At 48.9% G+C, this 18,413-nt stretch overlaps 1 protein-coding gene and 1 long non-coding RNA gene across 15 annotated transcripts in view; one reads left to right on the top strand and one right to left on the bottom strand.

Moving 5' to 3' along the window:
* Positions 1–18,413, bottom strand: part of dac (dachshund) — a 182,960-nt gene that overhangs the window by 67,245 nt on the left and 97,302 nt on the right. For 6 of the 9 annotated variants that reach the window (XM_067357063.1, XM_067357059.1, XM_067357060.1 and 3 more), the window contains 2 exons: positions 5,924–6,163; positions 593–669 (listed from right to left, as the gene is read on the bottom strand). In XM_067357063.1, the coding sequence (XP_067213164.1) occupies positions 593–669; positions 5,924–6,163 (317 nt within the window). The remainder of the gene's footprint in view (positions 1–592; positions 670–5,923; positions 6,164–18,413) is intronic. The other 3 variants (XM_067357064.1, XM_067357062.1, XM_012366249.2) reach the window with 1 other exon arrangement.
* LOC105671804 (uncharacterized) overlaps positions 1–18,413 on the top strand; it is a 179,667-nt gene that overhangs the window by 137,891 nt on the left and 23,363 nt on the right. The gene's annotated exons all lie outside the window — the stretch shown is intronic.

Below are 18,413 nucleotides of genomic sequence, written 5' to 3'. Positions count from 1 at the left end.
GATCAGATGGAAAGAGCGAAAAGGTAGAAATACAGAAAAGAACAAGCACGATCGGACTTTCGGACCCGCCGCGCCGTGTCGCGGTCAGAAATCTTTCTGCGCCGCTTGACTTCGAGTCCGCATCGATCGACCGTTGCCCGGGAGACTTCTGACGATTAAAGATCTCGCGTTACCAACTTAATCCAGATGACAGGCGCCGCGATGAGGCAGGTAAGAATACGAGAAACGGAAACTGTAAATCCACTAGGAACGTCGATGACGTATGCGCAACATTTTTTCAAAAACATTTTTTATCGCACATTTATTCAACACTGAATAATAAATTTTTAGGTTTAATTTATCAACATTTTTGCTTAACATTTTTGTCACATCATTCTACATTGATTTGTAATATTTTTTCTATCCGCGCTTTGATTCTCGTAGCCTTTTTTTCTGTTACTTTTTTTAAATTTATTAAACCCAAGATTAAATCAAAATTTCCATCGAGTGATATTAATTATAAATTGTTAATCTGACATCATCATTAATTTATCATTGTGTTATCGTTATTATTAAACTAAAATGTCGAACATGCATGTATTCGCAACCTTACCATTGTGCGAGCTGAGATCCCTGGGTTTGTGGTCCAAAGCCAGCGCTCTCTCGGCGTCGCTTCTCTCCTCGCGGAGCCTGCAACAGAGAAAGAGAGAGAAAAGAAAGGTTTTGTATTAATCCGAGGGATTTAAATCGACCGAGCGTGGAGGTGGACTCCGCCGCTGGGGTATTAATTAAATAATTATTCTAGTCGCTGGGCAAGGGATCCGCGTAGGAAGATAAGTACCGGGTCTCACACCGCGACGGTTCTGGTCGTATCACTGTATACCGCGTATTATCGTCCTTAATCGCTTCGTCCTCTCGCAGTGTCTCACATTTATTCAACCTGCCACGAAGATGCCGCGAAGAACAATCTCACTTTACTCTCGCTAATGGCGCAAGTTAATCAAATTTATTCACAGATATTTTCAAGAGTCTCCGCAGACGAGGAAACGAAAGCGAATTTGACAAATTTGTTTCGCCAAGTTCCGTCGCCTTTTCTTTTTTTTTACTTCGATTCCTACGAGCATTCCGGTTTACGAGGTCGTTGCTCGTTAATGCGGCGCCGGGGCTTTACGCTCCCGCGCCACGAGAAACTTTTAATCTTGGCTTTATATTGTTTGGCACTCGTGCCCTCGGGGTCCATCGCGGCTTACTCGGAATCGTTAAGATTTCTGTCTCGATGCTGCGGTTCGCATTAAGAAGCGAGCGAGGATTGCGGGATCGGACCGTTTCCGTCGTAAAGCCGCGGTAAACGGGAAACGAGCGAGATAAAAGTTTCCTACAAAATTAGATTTCCGTGTCGCTTTTCTCCGTCGCGAGAAAAGTCAGATTCACCCTTGATTCCACGCGGATCCGAGATAGGCGCAATTAACAATTATCAGCGGCGTCGGAGACATAATTAACGAGCGTTCGGTTGCTCCTCCCGAAATAACATCATCCCACGACAGAGAGGAAAATAATTTTCGGGCGACAAAAGTTTCGTAGTACAAGCACTTTAGCTAAGGGACAGAGCAGGCGGATTTCTTAATCGCGCGTAAAGAGTTGGGGGCGAGAGCGACCCTCGGCTGCAGGAAAAGGGAGGGGAGGGGGGACGCCCGCCGGTGCCGCGGCTTTTATCGCGAGGTTTATAGCGGAGGTCATCCGCGTAGTCGCGGATTTATTTTGCAAAGAACAAAGAGATAGAGAGAAAGGGGGAGAAAAGAGACAGAAAGAAATGCGTCTCCCGAGTGATTAGGCTCTTTCACCACACCGTAACCGCTTCTTTCGCTCTCTCTCTCTCTTTCTCTCTTTGTCCTATCCCTCTCTCTCGCCTTTCGCCTCTTCCTTTTTTTCTCTCTACTCAACTCGCCAAATTATTCTCCTGGGTATACTTTTTCCGGCTTCCACGGAGCTGCGGTTCGGGCGACGGGGGGGCCTCTTTCGCACCTCGAATCGAACCGCGGACCATTAAGTAAGAAGTTAATATCATTAAACATAATATTGGGCGCATCTGGGAGCCGCAGAGCACTTACCGACCCCTCTGTCCACCCCCGACCGCCGCGAAACCTTCCTGTCTCAGCCCCACGCTTCGTTTCTGCACCGCGAACTCGGTTCCACCGTCCCTGCTCGTCCCTCTGCAACCGCTTCGCTCCTTTTCACTCCCGCCCGCTCATCCCGCCCCCTTCCCTACCCTTAATTTTTTAATGAGAAAATGCTTTCAAAGAGCCGGAGAGAAATACTGTGTCTACGAGCGATAAGTTACGGCGGTGTTAAGGGAAACGGAGAGCGCGCCTTTATGTGTGCGCCTTGCGAGCCGCAAAATGTAAAGATTCCCCTGGCGGAAAAAGAGCCGGGAACAGGATATTTCGCTCTTGCGATCATATAGGCATATAGAAATTGCAGAATTTCTGTTGCGATGTAGAAATAAGAGAAAAACAGAATTCCATTATAATAAAACGAGAAAACATCGGGCACCGCAACTCGAACCGTAACGTTTCACTTTTGATAATAATTAAAATTTAATTGGTAATACGAGTCCATTAAGAAGCGGCCGGCGATAAACTCGGTCTCGTTCTTTTCGCGCTATCGGCACCTTACTCTTTTTCTTCCCCTCTTTTCCCGAAGTCGTCGATAATCTCCGGAAGCAAAGTGGCAAATGGGAAGAACGTCGAGAGTAAGCGAAAAAGAAGGAGAGAGGGAGAGATAGAGAGAGAGAGCGAATGGCGGGAAAGATAAAACGTGCGCAGCGCAGAGTCGATTCATTTAGACGTCGCGGCCTAGCAATAACCGGCAACGAACCGAGGTTATTAAATTTGTAATTAGTCGAATATTACGTTCGACGTCGCGGCGCTCTCTGTGTCTACACGTCTACGGTTACGCTGCGGCGTCCGCCGCGCGTATTTTCGTGTGTACGTGTGCTCCGCGTATTCAGCGTGCGCGAATGCGTTAATACGGGTTTCATTATGCGCGCGTAATACGGCTCCCACGCTCACGGATCTCGACGATACGCAAAATAATTAGTGATCGCGGCCCTGCCTCGGTCGCTACGCTACGAAGCGAGAGAGAATCGTTTTCTCGATATCCCAACGAAAAATAACTAGGCGCCGCATCCACCATTCGAAATTGTAGCCACGTTAATCGGGAGGGAGCAAGCGAACGTTTATATTAAATTCAGTTGTTCGGTCGTCGCGTTAATTAATACGTCGATAAATAATTGTGATTGAGCTTTTGCGAATCGCTTAGCGCGTCACGAAACTAATAACCCGCGCCGAAAATACGCGCGCGCGCACCCTTCTGTATCTTTAGCTTTAATTTTGAGTCGGTAATGATGGACTCCGCGGGGATTCCCTATCCGGCGTTCAGAAACGGCCGCCTCGAACAGCAGGAGTTCATTAAGAGGCGGTGAGGTATCGGAGGCCGAAAGAGGGAGAGCGAGGCCAAGATTCTAGATCATTTCGCGAAATTGAACCGCACTCGCGAGTCCTCACAGATCCTCGCAGTGGAAATTACCGTCCCGTCTCTCCGCATCGTTACATTCGATAACACATGATCTTCCCTTCCCGATTCCTTCACCCCCCCCCCCCCGACTATATTTTTCCGGTCGGCATTCCGGGGAGACGTATGTTTTTTCGGGCGCTTTGACGTTTTCGATCAAAACGGGACGCGCGACAAACAATAGGGAGGGATTTCCGCGTCCACCAAACGCATCGTGCGCATAACGCATCCGATAATGACGATAGCAATTGTAATTTCGGCACGACAAAGGGCCTCTGTAAAATGGCGGAGGTATGTCCCCGCGCTCTTCGATCCGACGCGGCCGTCCAACAGCTTTTTTAATAAACGATGCACGTGCCATCGGCGTTCCAGCATTCACATACGCCAATGAATTTTTATCGCGACGCGTCGTCGCATGTCGCGGCGTGTAAACATTTTTTTTCTGTTTTTTTTCCCTACCTAAATCGCGAATCCCCAATTATTCGCGTGTTTATCCCGTTATCGAGTAACGCAAACGCCCGAACGTCGTAACACCGATCGACATACTGTTACATCGATGACTATCAGGCGGCGCGGCGAGACGAAAATATTTTAGGGCCGCTAATTGAAAATGAAACTTTTAATCACCGTCACAAAAATTCCGGCTTACTTTGCATATAATAAATTCTCCCGGGACACGTTAAAACAATTCGCAGTTCCCGAATTGAATTGCCGTCTACGCGATAAAGTGCGTCAGTTGATAGTAATTTAATGTGAGACTTTGTAACCGTTTGTTAATTCTATACACGGGATTAATTTTGCGCAAGAAGGTGAAGCATTTTCTCCGTACATTTACATCACGAGGGTCGCCTCCTCACGGATATCTCGACCGAGTCGAAATAATAAACGACCTGGATCTGCAAGGAGGGGCTGTAACGTGATCCGCGCCTCTGCGAATCTCGGAGCGAAAATTTCACCCTTAGAACTGTGACATTCGAGGCGAAAGGGGTTCCGCGACTCTCGTAACGAGTGTCCTCGTTGCAGGCGCGCAACGCGATCTTAAAAAAGACACTTCTCTCGCTGCAATTGTAAGGCGTCGTTCCCTCGAGTGTTGCGTCAATAACCGTGTAGAGTGCGACAGCGCCGGAATCCGGATTCCGCTGAATTATGAACGATTCCAATTCTGCTTTCGGAAATGCAATTTCGCGATATACGTCAATTAAGGGCGGGCGTGATCTAATTCAAACAAACGTGAGGGCAAAGAGGAAAAATGGCGGACTTAATTCGGGAACGCGGCGGGATCATAAATTACTCCGAGAGTCCGGGAGATTCTTCGTTGACGTGGTACAAGCGTCGAAACTACAGTTCTTTCGCGCGTAGGGTGAAACGCACAGGGCGATGGATTCGAATTACAAACGACGCCGTCGCCGACAAAAAGGGCCGGGCGGCCTATCCGCCGTGCTCACTGACAGATCCTTACAGATATTATCCGGCATATAGCGCGAGACGGACATTTATCAAACTGTGGAAAGCCCCCTCCCGAATTCAATCAGCGGATGCCTGACATTCCACGGACATCAATAGGGCAAGCGAAATAAGACGTCCTGACCCTCTGACATTAATTTCTGATTTTCTTCGATTCCACTTCGGAGCGAAGAAGAAAAAAATATTTGTTACATCGAAAATATGACATAACTGTGAGAGCTTTAATTTTTACACCGTCGCGAGCGATTAATATTTATTGATTTTTCTTTTACGAACACGTGTATTATATTATGTATTTTTTTGATAAAAACACTTTCAGCGGATTCCTTGATCCAAAACAAGGAAAAAATTTTTCTGTAAACACAAATTCGATCCTCGACGATAGTATCCGTACGATATTCGTGTAGTATGCCAACCTGTATTGACTAAACACTGAATGCATCTCTAATAAACACTTCCCGCTTCGGAATTTGTCTATCGGAAAATAATCGCCGGTATTCGACAACAAGAGCAACGCCATCGCCAAAATCCATAAACATCATATCGGCATTTTCGAACCGAATATAGTATCAAGTGACTGACACGCTGCACTACGTTGTACTCTCAAGAATGCATAAAAACGTACAAACTGTAAATCTTTATTAAGTTACAGAGGAAAAAAAAAAAAAAAAACGACACCCGGTGTATTTTTTAGCGCGTCGCCCACTCGTTTCCCTGCATTTTTAAAATCCGTTCTCACTTCTTCAGACCCTCGTCGTTTTGACTGATAGATCCGAGCGACGGTTGTGACGCAATCGTACACAGGCTACCGTAGCTAACTTTATATCAATCCGTGCGCATTCGCCCTCCCCGCTCGTAAACGAGTCATGATAAATGACACGAGGCCCGTCAACAATTGAGATTAATTTACCGGCGCGCTTCTTGCAATTGACTCTGACGCCTGCACAATCCGAGGTGGTTTCCACGGTAGAAATCCGCTCTCCCAACCTCGCGTGGATCCATTCTCGCTTCCTCGATCGTTCGCGATTCTCCGAAATTGGCCGGTCGCTCGGCGAATCGACGATAATAAGGGCGAATCATCAGAGTCGCGTCGTCGTCGTCGTCGTCTTCGTCGTCGTCGTGGTGCACAAAGCCGCGCTGGAATTTGATCCTGGCGGGAGTCGGAATTATTTTGAGAAATCGATAAGCGCAGCATCTTGCCGAGGAAGGAAGAAGGAGGAGGGGGGGGCGGAAGATCGGCGGCGGATGGCCCCTTTCCTTTCGTTCTGACGAACCGGGCTAATTATGTATCCCCTGCGGGACCCCCGCGGACAGGAAATGAGACTCCCCGAGTTCCTATCCGTGTATACACGCGGAGTATATACATACCACGTCCACATCCACGCGGCGGGCGTTCGGATACGTACGTATGTACGTACGTACTTTACCACCCGTGCGACTTCGTGCTCGAAGTGGAAACGCAGTTGGATTAAGCCCGGGCCGAGGGGGATCAGATACGACGGCGGCGATAACTTCCGACTTTATCCTCGCGCGGGACAGCGGTTTAATTAGACGACGCCCGAGACTCGCCTAGAAATGTTGATTGAGCTAAATTGTTTCCTCGGGGGCGTGCACACCGTCTTCGTTGTTGCTCGCCAGCCGCGCTCTCCCTCTCCCAGTCGAGGGGACACTTACCTACCTACGCGTTCCGGGGGTGCTAAGGAGACAATGCTGATTAAGCGACGAGATAACTGGCTGTTTAGTCAAATGACTCCCGGATCGTTTCGACGGCCCGGATTGTTTCGCCTCGGATTTCGTTGCCCGGCGCGCCTTGTTAATTCACTACTTCGCAGCGAACGAGCCTGCCGAGAGAGCTTGGACGAACGGTCATAGCAATATTCCTCGAGGGCGCTGAGTAAGCGTTCGTTTCACATTAAGTGCGGAAAGTATAAAAAAAATATATATATACAAGTATCATTGGCGATAAAACTATCGCGTTGCGATGATACATTGACGATGTTGAAATAGCGGCGTTAATACGGAAGGGAAATAATTCTCGTGGAGCAAGCGCTTAAATAGAACGATACGAGAACGCACGATAGAACGATCTTTCTGTCATCAAGCTCTCAACAGAGCGTGTGTAGCTGTTAAAACGGAACGGCAGTTAGAATGGAAATAGAACGGTAGCGTGTAATGCACAGAGAAGTCGGGCTGCGATGGTTGTCTTCTCGTCAACGCGACCCACGCAAGCCGCGAGATTCGCACCAAATCTACCAATCATCCTCGCATATAAGCGTACATCATATATAGATGCGTACCATTAGCCGAACTGGTTGTTTACGCGTTCCATATGCAAGGTAAGAAATTAAAGTTATGCGCTCCGGCAAAACGATATTTGCTAATGAAATTGACGATATATGCGCATAACGCATCGATGTCGCCAATATAATTTCAAGTATGTTATTTGCGCAAACGTGAATTAATTGGAAAATTTTTAATAAATATAATATAATATTATTAATAATGAATTTCATATAATAAATATTATTGAATTTTTCAAGTGCAAACGGATGATTGCTCGGCAAATTTGCGTTTGAGAATGAATAAATGCAAAAAAATTGTCCTACAGAAATGCCATGTTCAAATATAAAGAAATGGAATATCTGAATGTTATTCTTACGTAACACTATCTCTTGTTAATATTTAATGTACCGCACAAACGACTGGACAGAGTGATACCGTCAGCGGAGAACATATTAGGTTTCCGTAATAAAGTGTAATGCGTAAGACAAGCCCCGAGTAGAGAAGTTCGTTAACAAATAGCACTTTGAGTGCACTGGCACTATGCGTCATACATCAGAAATGACGTTCGAGGGTATGCGAAGTAGGGGTGCCTAGAAAGGGTCTGAATTATGAAACGGACTCGCCCGATTCTCGAGGAATGTACTTCGCTGCTGCCTTGTATATGTGTCTGTGCGTGTATGTGTATGCCATATATATGTGCGCACGGCTTAAGTAACGCCAATTTGTATTTTAACGAACCGCTTTTTATACTTGCCACTTTTACGATTTCTCGTAAAACACTAGCCGCGGAAATAAAAAAAAGAAAACATGCCGATCGCGAAAATACAATCATTACGCGCGATTCGTTCGTTTTTTCTTGTATTACTTAAGGCGCATTGGGAGAAAGCGCGCCACCGCAATTTCCACACACACACACACACACACACATAGAATAGATACGTATATATATAATCCGTGACCGCTGTCTTTCCCCCGCCGTCGTTTCACGGATGTAAGGGCGGCTTTTTCGCCGCGGCTGATCCACCCCGCTGCTCCATCATCGCCCGCGCGAAAGCCTCGAGAGCATTTTTCAATTCTCCGCGAAACTTTACGATAGGCATCTTCCCCACGAGGCACGGCCGCGCGCCCCCCTCCGCGCGCGTCCCGGTCCGCGCGAGAAACATTTGTACATAAATCTGAAAATTACGACCTCCGCGCCCTGCCGCCGTCGCGCGCTCACCCAGCATCCTGCGCCTCGCCCACCCCATCGGGAAGCAGTATCGGGGGCATATGCCTGCTAACGCGTAACGGAGAGATAACCGCGCGCCAACCCCTCGGTTTGAACGCGGACGCACGCGCGCGTGCATGCACGAAAGCCTCTGCAATCTTGGAACGCGTGTGCGTCGCGTTCCGCCGACGTCGTCGACCATAAAGACCGATATAAATTAGAATCAGTGGAAAATAGAAATCACTTTCCAGCAATGCACCGCGGAACGTTCGATTAAGGGCTATCGATGGTCGTTACGGGACCTCTCTGCGGCGACAGAAAAAAAGAAAAAAATAGAAAGATACACAGAGAGACAGAGGTCGGCGAGAGGGCGAGAAGGGACGGAGAGAAAGGAAGATAGAGCGTGATGGGGCTTATCGCGGTTTCGGATGGAGTCAATCTGCGGGGGTTTTTTTCACGCCGTGCCGAATCGCCGGGGCGTTTTTACCCCAATTCTAGTCCCTCGTGGACTTTTTACGTGCCCTAACCCGTCGCCGCTTTCACCCGCCGAAGTAGCGGGACGACTGCGTTCCGTAGGAAACAGAAAAAAATCTGCGATACCCTCCGAAAAGTACCGTACTTAACCCCGAAAGCTTGTGTGTGCTCGCGAGCTTCATCCGCTATTCGGATTTACGTCGCACGAAGCGGCATTACTTCGATATGCAGAAGTAGATAAAGTGTCTACCGGGCGGACATATCGACAGGCTGCGAGTTCTCTCATATTTCAAATAGGGATATATCGAAGGAGTGACTGTATAAAGGAAAAATATCAGATATTCACCGGGTAGAAATCCGAATCGAGTTAAAATCAAGATTAACGCGCCGCAAAATGAAATCTTCGGGAAGATCGCCGAAACTTTTGACATATTATTGATCAGACAGCATATCGAAACAGCGTGCGCGCACATAAATAATTCCATTCCGATTTACCCCTTTTCGTATCGTCGCCCTGAGGCTGAGTAAAACGGGAGCGAGATGCAGGCGTGCGGAAGGGGGACAAGAGAGGGGAGGATTGTCGTAGCATAGCGCGCGGTTCTGTTCGGGGGTTCGGCGGCGATAAGTCTCCGCCGTTCGATCGGCTCCCCGGCTTTCCTGAACGCCTCGATGCTCAGCCGGCAGGCAAAACGCAAATAAACTCGCGGATACCAGCCCTTCGCCGCAGCCTCCGATGCCGCCAGACACTCTGTTCCCCTCTCTGCTCTCCGCGCACTTTTCCTCGCCCCCCCCTCCCCCCTCGGGGCGAGAGTATCCGGCGGAGTATATTCAAGAAAAATACGCCGTGAGAAAAAATCGAAAGTCATCGCGCGAGGGATGATCGCACGCGCGACGCGAGGCAGACTTTCCGTTCTCGTGACGCGAGCGCATATGGATCGGAAAAATGCTTTTATACTGGTATCGAGAACACTTTCCCGAATATTCCCGAACCGATATATTTTTGCGAAATCAGTTTCCGGCGTCGCAGTCACCTGACATATTTTCTAACAAAATCCGCGCGCTCGTTAAATTTACGTTAATTCAATTTTCTCTCTCCGCAAGCCGATGATATAATCTTTTTGAAGATTTTAATTAAAATTTTGGAAAACAATTTTTCTTTTTTCAAAGAGAAATCGATCGCTGGATAATTCGATAAAATGTTAGCGATCTTCCCATCTCTGCTCCGCGGCAGATGTGTACGCACACGGCGACGAGGTACGAGCGACGCGTGTGCGAAAATATACGCGTTAAAGGGCTCTTATCGGGTTTGCGCAAGAATAGGATTCGACGATGCTTCCGAAAGCCATAACCGAAACGGTAACCGTCACCCTCTGACTGATCGAACTTATTCTTTTCCTTCGAGCCCCCCCCCCACCCCCTCTAGTCGCGCATTCGACTCCCAGCGATAATATTTGGTTGAAAGGGCGGCGGCGGGTGCTCCGAGATGACGGCCGCGTCATTTTTCTGGAAAATTGAATAGACAAAATCGAATATTTGCCTACTCAGCCGGCGATTCTCTCCCTATGCGAATTCTCCGATCAAATCGTCTCGAGAGACAAAAACCGGGAAGATAACGGGAAAGATTGAAATCTTCGCAAAGGCAATCGGAAGTTGAAAACCTTCGCTGAAGGAGCAACTTTCTTGAATTTCTCGGTTCGATTATTCAGCTCTCTCGCGCAACGCACGTCCGCGCGCGATAAAAATGAAAGACGCGTAGTTAATCACCGTTTATTAGCGCCAAACAAGATGACACTCGCCCCCTTCTCGCCACGCACCTTCACGCTTTCTCATCAACCTACGCTTAATTTCTAACCCTTCCGCGCCACCCGAGCGAGCGGAGGGAATGTAGGAGCGCCGGGAGTATATTAAGCGACACTCGGAATTACAAATAACAAATTGCAATTTGATTCCCCGCGCGCCGTGCTCGTACGGGTGGGGCGTTTCCGCAGGGCCGAGGGCACAATTTATCATTAGTCCGCCGACAATTTGGTGACGGCTCTGCGACCTCCGTTCTCAGTCACGGCGAGGGAAACGCGTTACTCGCGCGCAGACACCGTATACCGATACGGGGGCCGAGTACCGACTTGGCGTTCGGGTTTATCAAGTTTCGAGTTTATTAATTTGTCTTCTACATTAACCGGATATCGAAACTTTATTGTCAATTTTTATTGACTCGTTGCGCAAACTTTTTCCATAAATTATTATGAAAGACGATCGATAGCGTAAGCCGTTGATATTTTTTAGATTGGCAATCGAGAGGAAACGCGGGAGCGAGCGGGGTTCGCCTTTTTCGCGTCGAAAAATACAGCGGAATCGGGAGCGGTTTCTCGCTCGGAATCATCGCGTACTGAGTGATCCCGAATAAACAGAACCAGGACTAAGCCGGTGGCGGTGAAGGGACCTCGAAGGACGCGCACACGATGGGTGGGTGGAACGCGATGGCGAGGGAGGAGGCGGACTGAAGCGGTTTATATGGCTATATGGCTAAAGGCGCATCCCCCGAGCGGTATCGATCGTTGACTTTAAAATTCAAAGAGACCGACAATAGCTTCCCTTTCCGACGGGCCTCTGTACTACAATATCATATTCCGTTCCTTTCGTTTCATTGTCTGGTAAAGCCTGCGCTAATAATAAAAGATTGCTACCCTGGAAGCTATGTCCAGGGAAAGGGAGGAAAAGCGCGCAAGAGATAGAGAGATAAAGAGAAAAGATGCGAGCGGCAGAGAGAGACAGAGCGAGAAGGAGAAAGAGAGAGAGAGAGGGGGAGGGGCTCGGCTTGGAAAAGTCTTCCCAACTTCGGTGCTACATCATCCAAATAGCCGACCCATAATGCTTCGGTGAAAAGTTCGTCGAATTCTGCGCGAATTTAATATTCCGCACACGACCACCCCTTTGTGCCGCCTTTGTTACATCCACTGTCATTCCGACGCGCGCCGTCTGGTTTAACTGCGATTTACGTTGCTTAAACTATGATTAACACTGAGTTTTACCTCGAGTTTACATTCCACACTGTTAACGGAGAGATCTTTCTTATTTACGAGTGGACAGTGGCTTCGAGAGAGATCACACGTAATAAGTCTAATTCGGCGCGTGGTAAAAACATAAGGGAGTAACGATAGATAACGGGTTAAGAAGATGCTCCTGTTGAGATGAAATGGGGGGGAACGGTAGACATTCTTCCGGCAAGAAGCAACAATAAAGCCCGTTCAAATTACATAAGTAACGAGGATAGAAAGCGAGATATTTGTACGGGAAGAAAGGGAGCCGGTATAGCCGGAGGGGACGTAACAATGGACGATCATATTAAATCATAAATGTAAACGAAGATGGGACGGTGGGATGAGAGAGACGGAACTAGCCCGAATAATGAAACTCCTCGATGTCCGATCAGGAGCGCGACCGCGTTTCTATGTCCACGCTTTGTTATTTGCTTCCTCGTAAAAGTTATTTCATTATCGTATATTAAATGAAATTTTTTTTGTAAAAGAAATTTTAATTTTACTTCAATCTCCGTTGAAATGAAGATTTTGAAAATTTTGTCAAATGTAAATTTGATTAAAATTAAGATGTTTGGCTTTTGCAATAGTTAAGATGAACATTTCGGAAATCAATGATCCGCCAATTTTCTTCCGCAGCAAAGACATTCATAAACACAACGACAATTGGATAACGCATTAAGCGGGGGCAAATCGTCCGTGTAACCACCTGCGCACAAGTCGCACAGAACACATACGCGCGATACCTGAATCGAGATTAAACATTTCGAGGGATGCGAAATGAAATATTTAGCGATCCATGGGGTCGAAACAAACCCTGTGCGATCGGCGGACCCCTTTGTCGGCGCGTTATAGACATCGAAACGAACAGGAATGCACAGTAACCCCTTTTCATCGCGTGTCGCACACGTGGATTATTATAACGTCGAACGCAGCCACGGACTTTTACCTTTCGATCAAGCCTTCCTCTCTCCCCATATAAGTAACGCTTTTCCTCCCTCGCGATTCTGCCTCCCAATCGCCATACTAAATATTTCGCAATGTCACATGCAACATTTCTATTTGCCTCATGCGTTCGCACGAATAAAAAAATCTTAATCGAACGATTAATCAATTTTTAGTTGTCGCTTAATTACTTTCACAAAACGTGCGACTCGTCTATTCTATTTATTGGCGCGCGTTATCGGATCGACGAAGAAAGCGACCGACGATTGCATCGCGAAATGACTGCGCATGGGAAAAGCTGTGGAGAGCGAGAGAAAAGGTGTCGAGGAGGAGGGAAGGAGGGAGAAAAAAAAAAAAAGATGACGAGTCATTCGCCAGAATGGATTAAGTCGTGCGAATATTGACGCGCGGTGTTGGTTAGATCGATCGGCCGTGTGTTTCACGGAAAGGCGGGCGGACGGACGGACGCTGAATGGACCGGATTGAAATGTCGGGCGGCGTGAATGGCGGCATAAAAGAAATACATTAGCGCAATGTGAAGGGTTACTTGAAAATAAACTGGAATAAGCGAGTGCTGCGCGCGGTTACACTCAAACGCCACCATCGGTTGATGGTGGTTGGCGGGCGGGCGGGCGGACGCGCGCTCTCTCGCTCGCCCGCTCGCCCTTTCGGCGCGGGGTACTCGATCATTCTTTCAATGCAGAAACGACACGCTACCGAGGGTGAGGTCGACTTTATGGACAGCCCGAGATTTTCCACGAGGCTCGCTTTATCCGCGATGGTGAACGATCTCCATTGCAGAACTAATGTGCTTCTTTTCTTTTCTGCGGAAGTGAAAAAGCGTATACGTTTTTTATCGAACGACGTGTATGAATTATTTTCATGCAAATTGTGTGCGATAACGAGTCACATGTTATCTTCAAATGAATTCAATTATTTGTAATACATAAATTGTTATTGTGAACCGTGTGACTTTGCGTTTGACATAATTTATTTAATTTTGTATCTATTACGTCGCGTGTGTTCACCGCAATGATCAATAATTTCTATTGTTCGGGCCGAGTTGAAATCACGTCGACCAGTCACAATGGACGCATTAGACGAGACAGGACACAACGGCTAAGCAGGTGTATTATTCCAGCGAATGGTTTACGACAGTTTTATTGTCGGCCCCCGGTGTTCAGCGGTCGTATTTAACGTTTTATCCCGTCGCTGCCATCTCTCTCTCTCTCTCTCTCTCAACTTTCACCGCCGCCGTGCGCCTCGATTCTCCGGAAAGGGTTAGGATTTTATTTTTCAACTATACACACGCAAAAGGGCTGCAGCGGAGGGGCCGCTTCGGATCGTTTCATAAAAGTCGTCTGGCACATTCGTTCTCCTAGATTATTGCCCCGTCCGCGAGTCGGCACCGGGACGCAGGATATATTATTTTATTTATTATTTCACTTTAAGGCCACGCTGCTGCGCCTCCTCTTCCCTCGCCGCGCGTCGCCGAGGGATTAAGGCGGACGGGCATAAAGTACGAAAACGCCTCGTTCCGCGTCACCTTCGGATCCCCGCGGATACCCGAAGTATCGGCGAGAGGCGCTCCTTACGGAGCCGCTCCTCTTGGAAACCGTTCATGCGCGTGGTTTAATTAAAGCAACGTTTACGTATCATAAAATGCGGGCATACAAAGTTTTCGATCGTCGTTTATGCGCGCTGCGTTTATACATACGCGTATGGTCGTAAATAATGTTTAACGCGCGACCGCACGATTGTTCGATATAATTCAGAGAACTGGATAATTATAATAAGAAGAAACGCTGGCAAAAACTCGAGAGAGGAACGAGCGAGCGATATATCGCCTGAATTGCTGCAATTCCGAAGAGGCAAAAGCCGAGCCTGCAGCGACCGCGCGGAGGTGACACTCGACTTTCACGGGATTCTCCGCTTACTTTTTACGACGCTCACGTCGTCGTATCGTGCGCGTTATCGCATTAAGTCGAATCGCGCGAGCTTCATTCAAATTCTTATTTCGCGAGGGGTAACGAGAATCGCGCGCGCGCGCTCCCTCCGCGGGGAGAGACGACTCTTCGTAAAATTAAGGCAGCCCGTGAACGCGCGGCACGAAATCGTTGCGGCACGGTATCTTACGCAAGGGTGACAGCGTGGAGAAGAGCGCGGGAGGGAAGGACGGCGAACGCGCTCGCAGCTGCGACATCGCGAAATTACGAGGTGGCGGTGGGACTCGCCCGTGTCGCTCCTTAGAGGAAGCGTTGACAAATGACGGAGGCAACTTTTATTATTTTAGATGTCGGCCCATCAGACGCGAGCGGTTACGGCCTCACGAGCCGCGGCGTCGACTGGATGTGTTTTACATACATTTTGTAGCAGCAGCCCCCGGGGCGCTGCGCCGCACCCCCTCCCGTTGACAAATGGCCTTGGGGTTTTATTAGACGAACTTTTTAAGGTACTCCCCCGGGCGCGGACGTGTGGTTACACTAAATAAAGATAAGCCCCGCGCGCTCGCGCCGAACGCGTTTTTCCTCGCTTTTCTCCTCCGCCTTTTCTCCCGCGATTTTATTTCGCCTGCCAGCGTCACGGGGTCAGCACATTTTATCGTTTCAGCTGTTACGCTTGTTGCGGCGGACGGACAATTGAACGCGCGATAAAAAAAATTATTTGTCTCGAAAGATTTCGCAAAACAGAGCCGCCACCTTTTTTACAGTCTTCTAAAATCGCATTTCACGCGGCCGCGTCGGACTACCAGAATAATCCTCCGATTTCACGCGGGAGAAGGCAAGTCGAATGCGCGTTTCGCTCGGAAGCATATTTACGCTGGCGATGACAAACGGTTTTTAGCGCTCGCGGTGGGTGGATGCGAGATACCGCAGTTAGGAGAGAAAAAGAGAGAAATACGAATAAAGATCGAGGGGCGGAGAGTGGGGGAGTAGAGTAGGGAAGCAGAGGGCAGAAGAGAGAACTAGAGTGCTTCGCAGATGCGCTGTGACTGATGATCCCTACTTCCAGATGTACTATATACCCTCGGTACTTTTATCGGCGCTTGTTTGTTCAGCGCGCTCCGAAATACCAGTGGCAACGGCGTGCCGTCGCAGTGGATCACGCGTTGGTGTTGCGCGCCGCAGGAAAGGAAAAAAAAAAAAAAAAGGAACGAGAAGAAGAGGAGGAAGACGAGGAGGTGGAGGAAGCGGTGGAAGAGCGAAGCGAGCGACCGCGATTACCGGCGACGAGAGGAGAGAAGAAAAAAAATGACGGTTGCATCAACACAGCGCGCCCGGGCGTATATATATTTATGTGTCGCCTCGCGATGTTGGGCTTTCGTCGTGCCCGATGATGGACGTCTATCACGTGAGACAACGACCGAGGCATTTGCTTCATCATCGTCCCGTCTTCGTCTTCTTTTTCTCTTTCTCTGTCTCTCTCTCTCTCTTCCTCGTTGTCGGGCTTCGTCTGTTCGTCACTACCGAACCAATTTCCACCGAGTGGATTTCCCCCTTCTCGGCGAATGCCAGTTTCCGACGAAAAGATCGCTTAAATCTCGCGGAGTGCGTCAAAGGAAGTGCCTGGATACCGAAGCGGAATGCTAAACGAGCGAGTGGGTTTTCTTTGGCTCGAGATAATCGGCTTGAGCGGGGAGCGCGCGGGGAGCATGCCCGAAGTAAACGTGGCCAGTAGTCTTGGATATTTGCATTTGGATTCTATGTAATCGCGCGAGCCTCAAGAAATACGAGAGAAAGTGGAGAAGGACGATCTTTTGTATCTCGGCGGCGGCGGCGGTGGCGATTCGACACTGTTTGCTTTGGCCGGGGCGCTTTGCTCGCGCAATTTTCTAGCCTGGAGCGAGTATAATATCTCATGAGAGAAGAGTAGACACGCGGAATTATCAATTAGCGCACCGAGCGGCCACTCTGCGTACGTCGAGCGCGGCTATGTAAATTGAAGAGGTTACACGGTTTTACATATTTCAACAGATTCATGCGCGGCGGAGAGAGGCGCGAAGAGAAGCGGAGGAGAGAGCGGAAGAGAAGGAGAAAAAGGAGGTGGACGAGGAGGGAGGAGGGGGGGGGGAGAAGAGGTGGTGATGGAGGGCTCGGTGGCCACTCGAAAAGTGCGGGCGAAGCGTTTTGTCGAGTGTTTTATGGAAAGCTTTAGAATTGTAGATTTTCTCTCTCCCGTAGCGCCCGGCTGGATTTATGACGGCCGACGTACGCGCAAACGTACGAGCATTTTGTCCCTGCTACTTGGCGCCGCCGCGAAAATATAAAAGGATATTATTTAAATTCTTCAAAAGTCCGGTTTTTTGCGCCGCCCGCGACACCCGGCCGAGAGAGCGCCTTCCTTGAGAGCAATCGCGCTCGTCTCGAGAAGCCAAGCCGGCGGGAAAAGTATTTTCGATCCTCTTCCGCATAATCGATGTCAAAAACATTTTAGAAGCGTTGATCAATGTGGGGGGGGGGGAGGGCGCGAGAACGTAAGAGAGGGACGGCGGTGTGCGGCAGCCGTACGCCAAGTTGCTATTGGATTTCAATCGGAAAACGATTATTCTTGCCGAGTGACCGTGGCTGCCACTTCGGCTCGTTTGTCACTGAGACAGAGCACTCCGTTTCTCTTTTCGTCGCGCTGTCACGCGCAGGAAGTGCCCGCGCGCGGAAAGGACACACCTTCTCTCCTCCCCTTCTCGTCCTTTTTTTTTTTTTTTTTTTTTATCTTAGAATTTCTTTATAATTTTGCGAGGAAAAAAAAAATAGATTCAAGCTTAATGCAATATGCAGGAATAATGTAAACGCAAAAGTTGAATGGAAACAAAATTATTCGAAATATCAAATAAAACTTTAATTTCACGGAGGCTCCTCTTTTTTCGAGGCGAGCTTTCCATAGGCAGTCCCGGGGCGGCAGTGCCGGAGATCTGAAAAGAACGCGATGCATTGCGCGTTGCGCGCATGCAAAACGTCGGCGCTGATCAAAGCACGCTCGGGGCCGCCCTGAAGGAAGGGAGAATGTGGACGATGAAGGCAGAAGAATCTGATTTCGGCGGCGCAATCGTCGGGAATGCAAAGCACACACGGAGCTATTTGATCTGTATGCATATCGTAACAGCTCTCGCTCTCGGAGCCGGAGAGCACATGCAGCGACTGCGACGCACATGCATCGTCGTTCGCGAGGGAGAAAGGGAGATTGCGGGTAGGGGGAGGGGGGGAGAGTGGGCGTGGGTCTGACCCCGCAGGGCCAAGCGCGTATTTACGGAAGGGTCGCTGATAACACGCCGACGATTGTGTCCACACGCCTCCAACCCCCCTCCGTGTTCGGGTGGCCGGTTTGCGCGGACGTAAGGGACGCGCGAGCGGAAACGCGCGCCCTCGCGCGCGGAACGGACACTGCAAATATTAGTTCATTACCAAAAGTGCTAGTGAAACCGAGGCTGCGAATGGGTAGCACCGCGGAACCGCAGGAAC

Source organism: Linepithema humile, chromosome 6, assembly GCF_040581485.1.
Source record: "Linepithema humile isolate Giens D197 chromosome 6, Lhum_UNIL_v1.0, whole genome shotgun sequence".
Lineage (NCBI taxonomy): Eukaryota > Metazoa > Arthropoda > Insecta > Hymenoptera > Formicidae > Linepithema > Linepithema humile.
The sequence above is the reverse complement of the archived record's forward strand: the minus strand, read 5'-3'. Positions and strand labels throughout refer to the sequence as shown.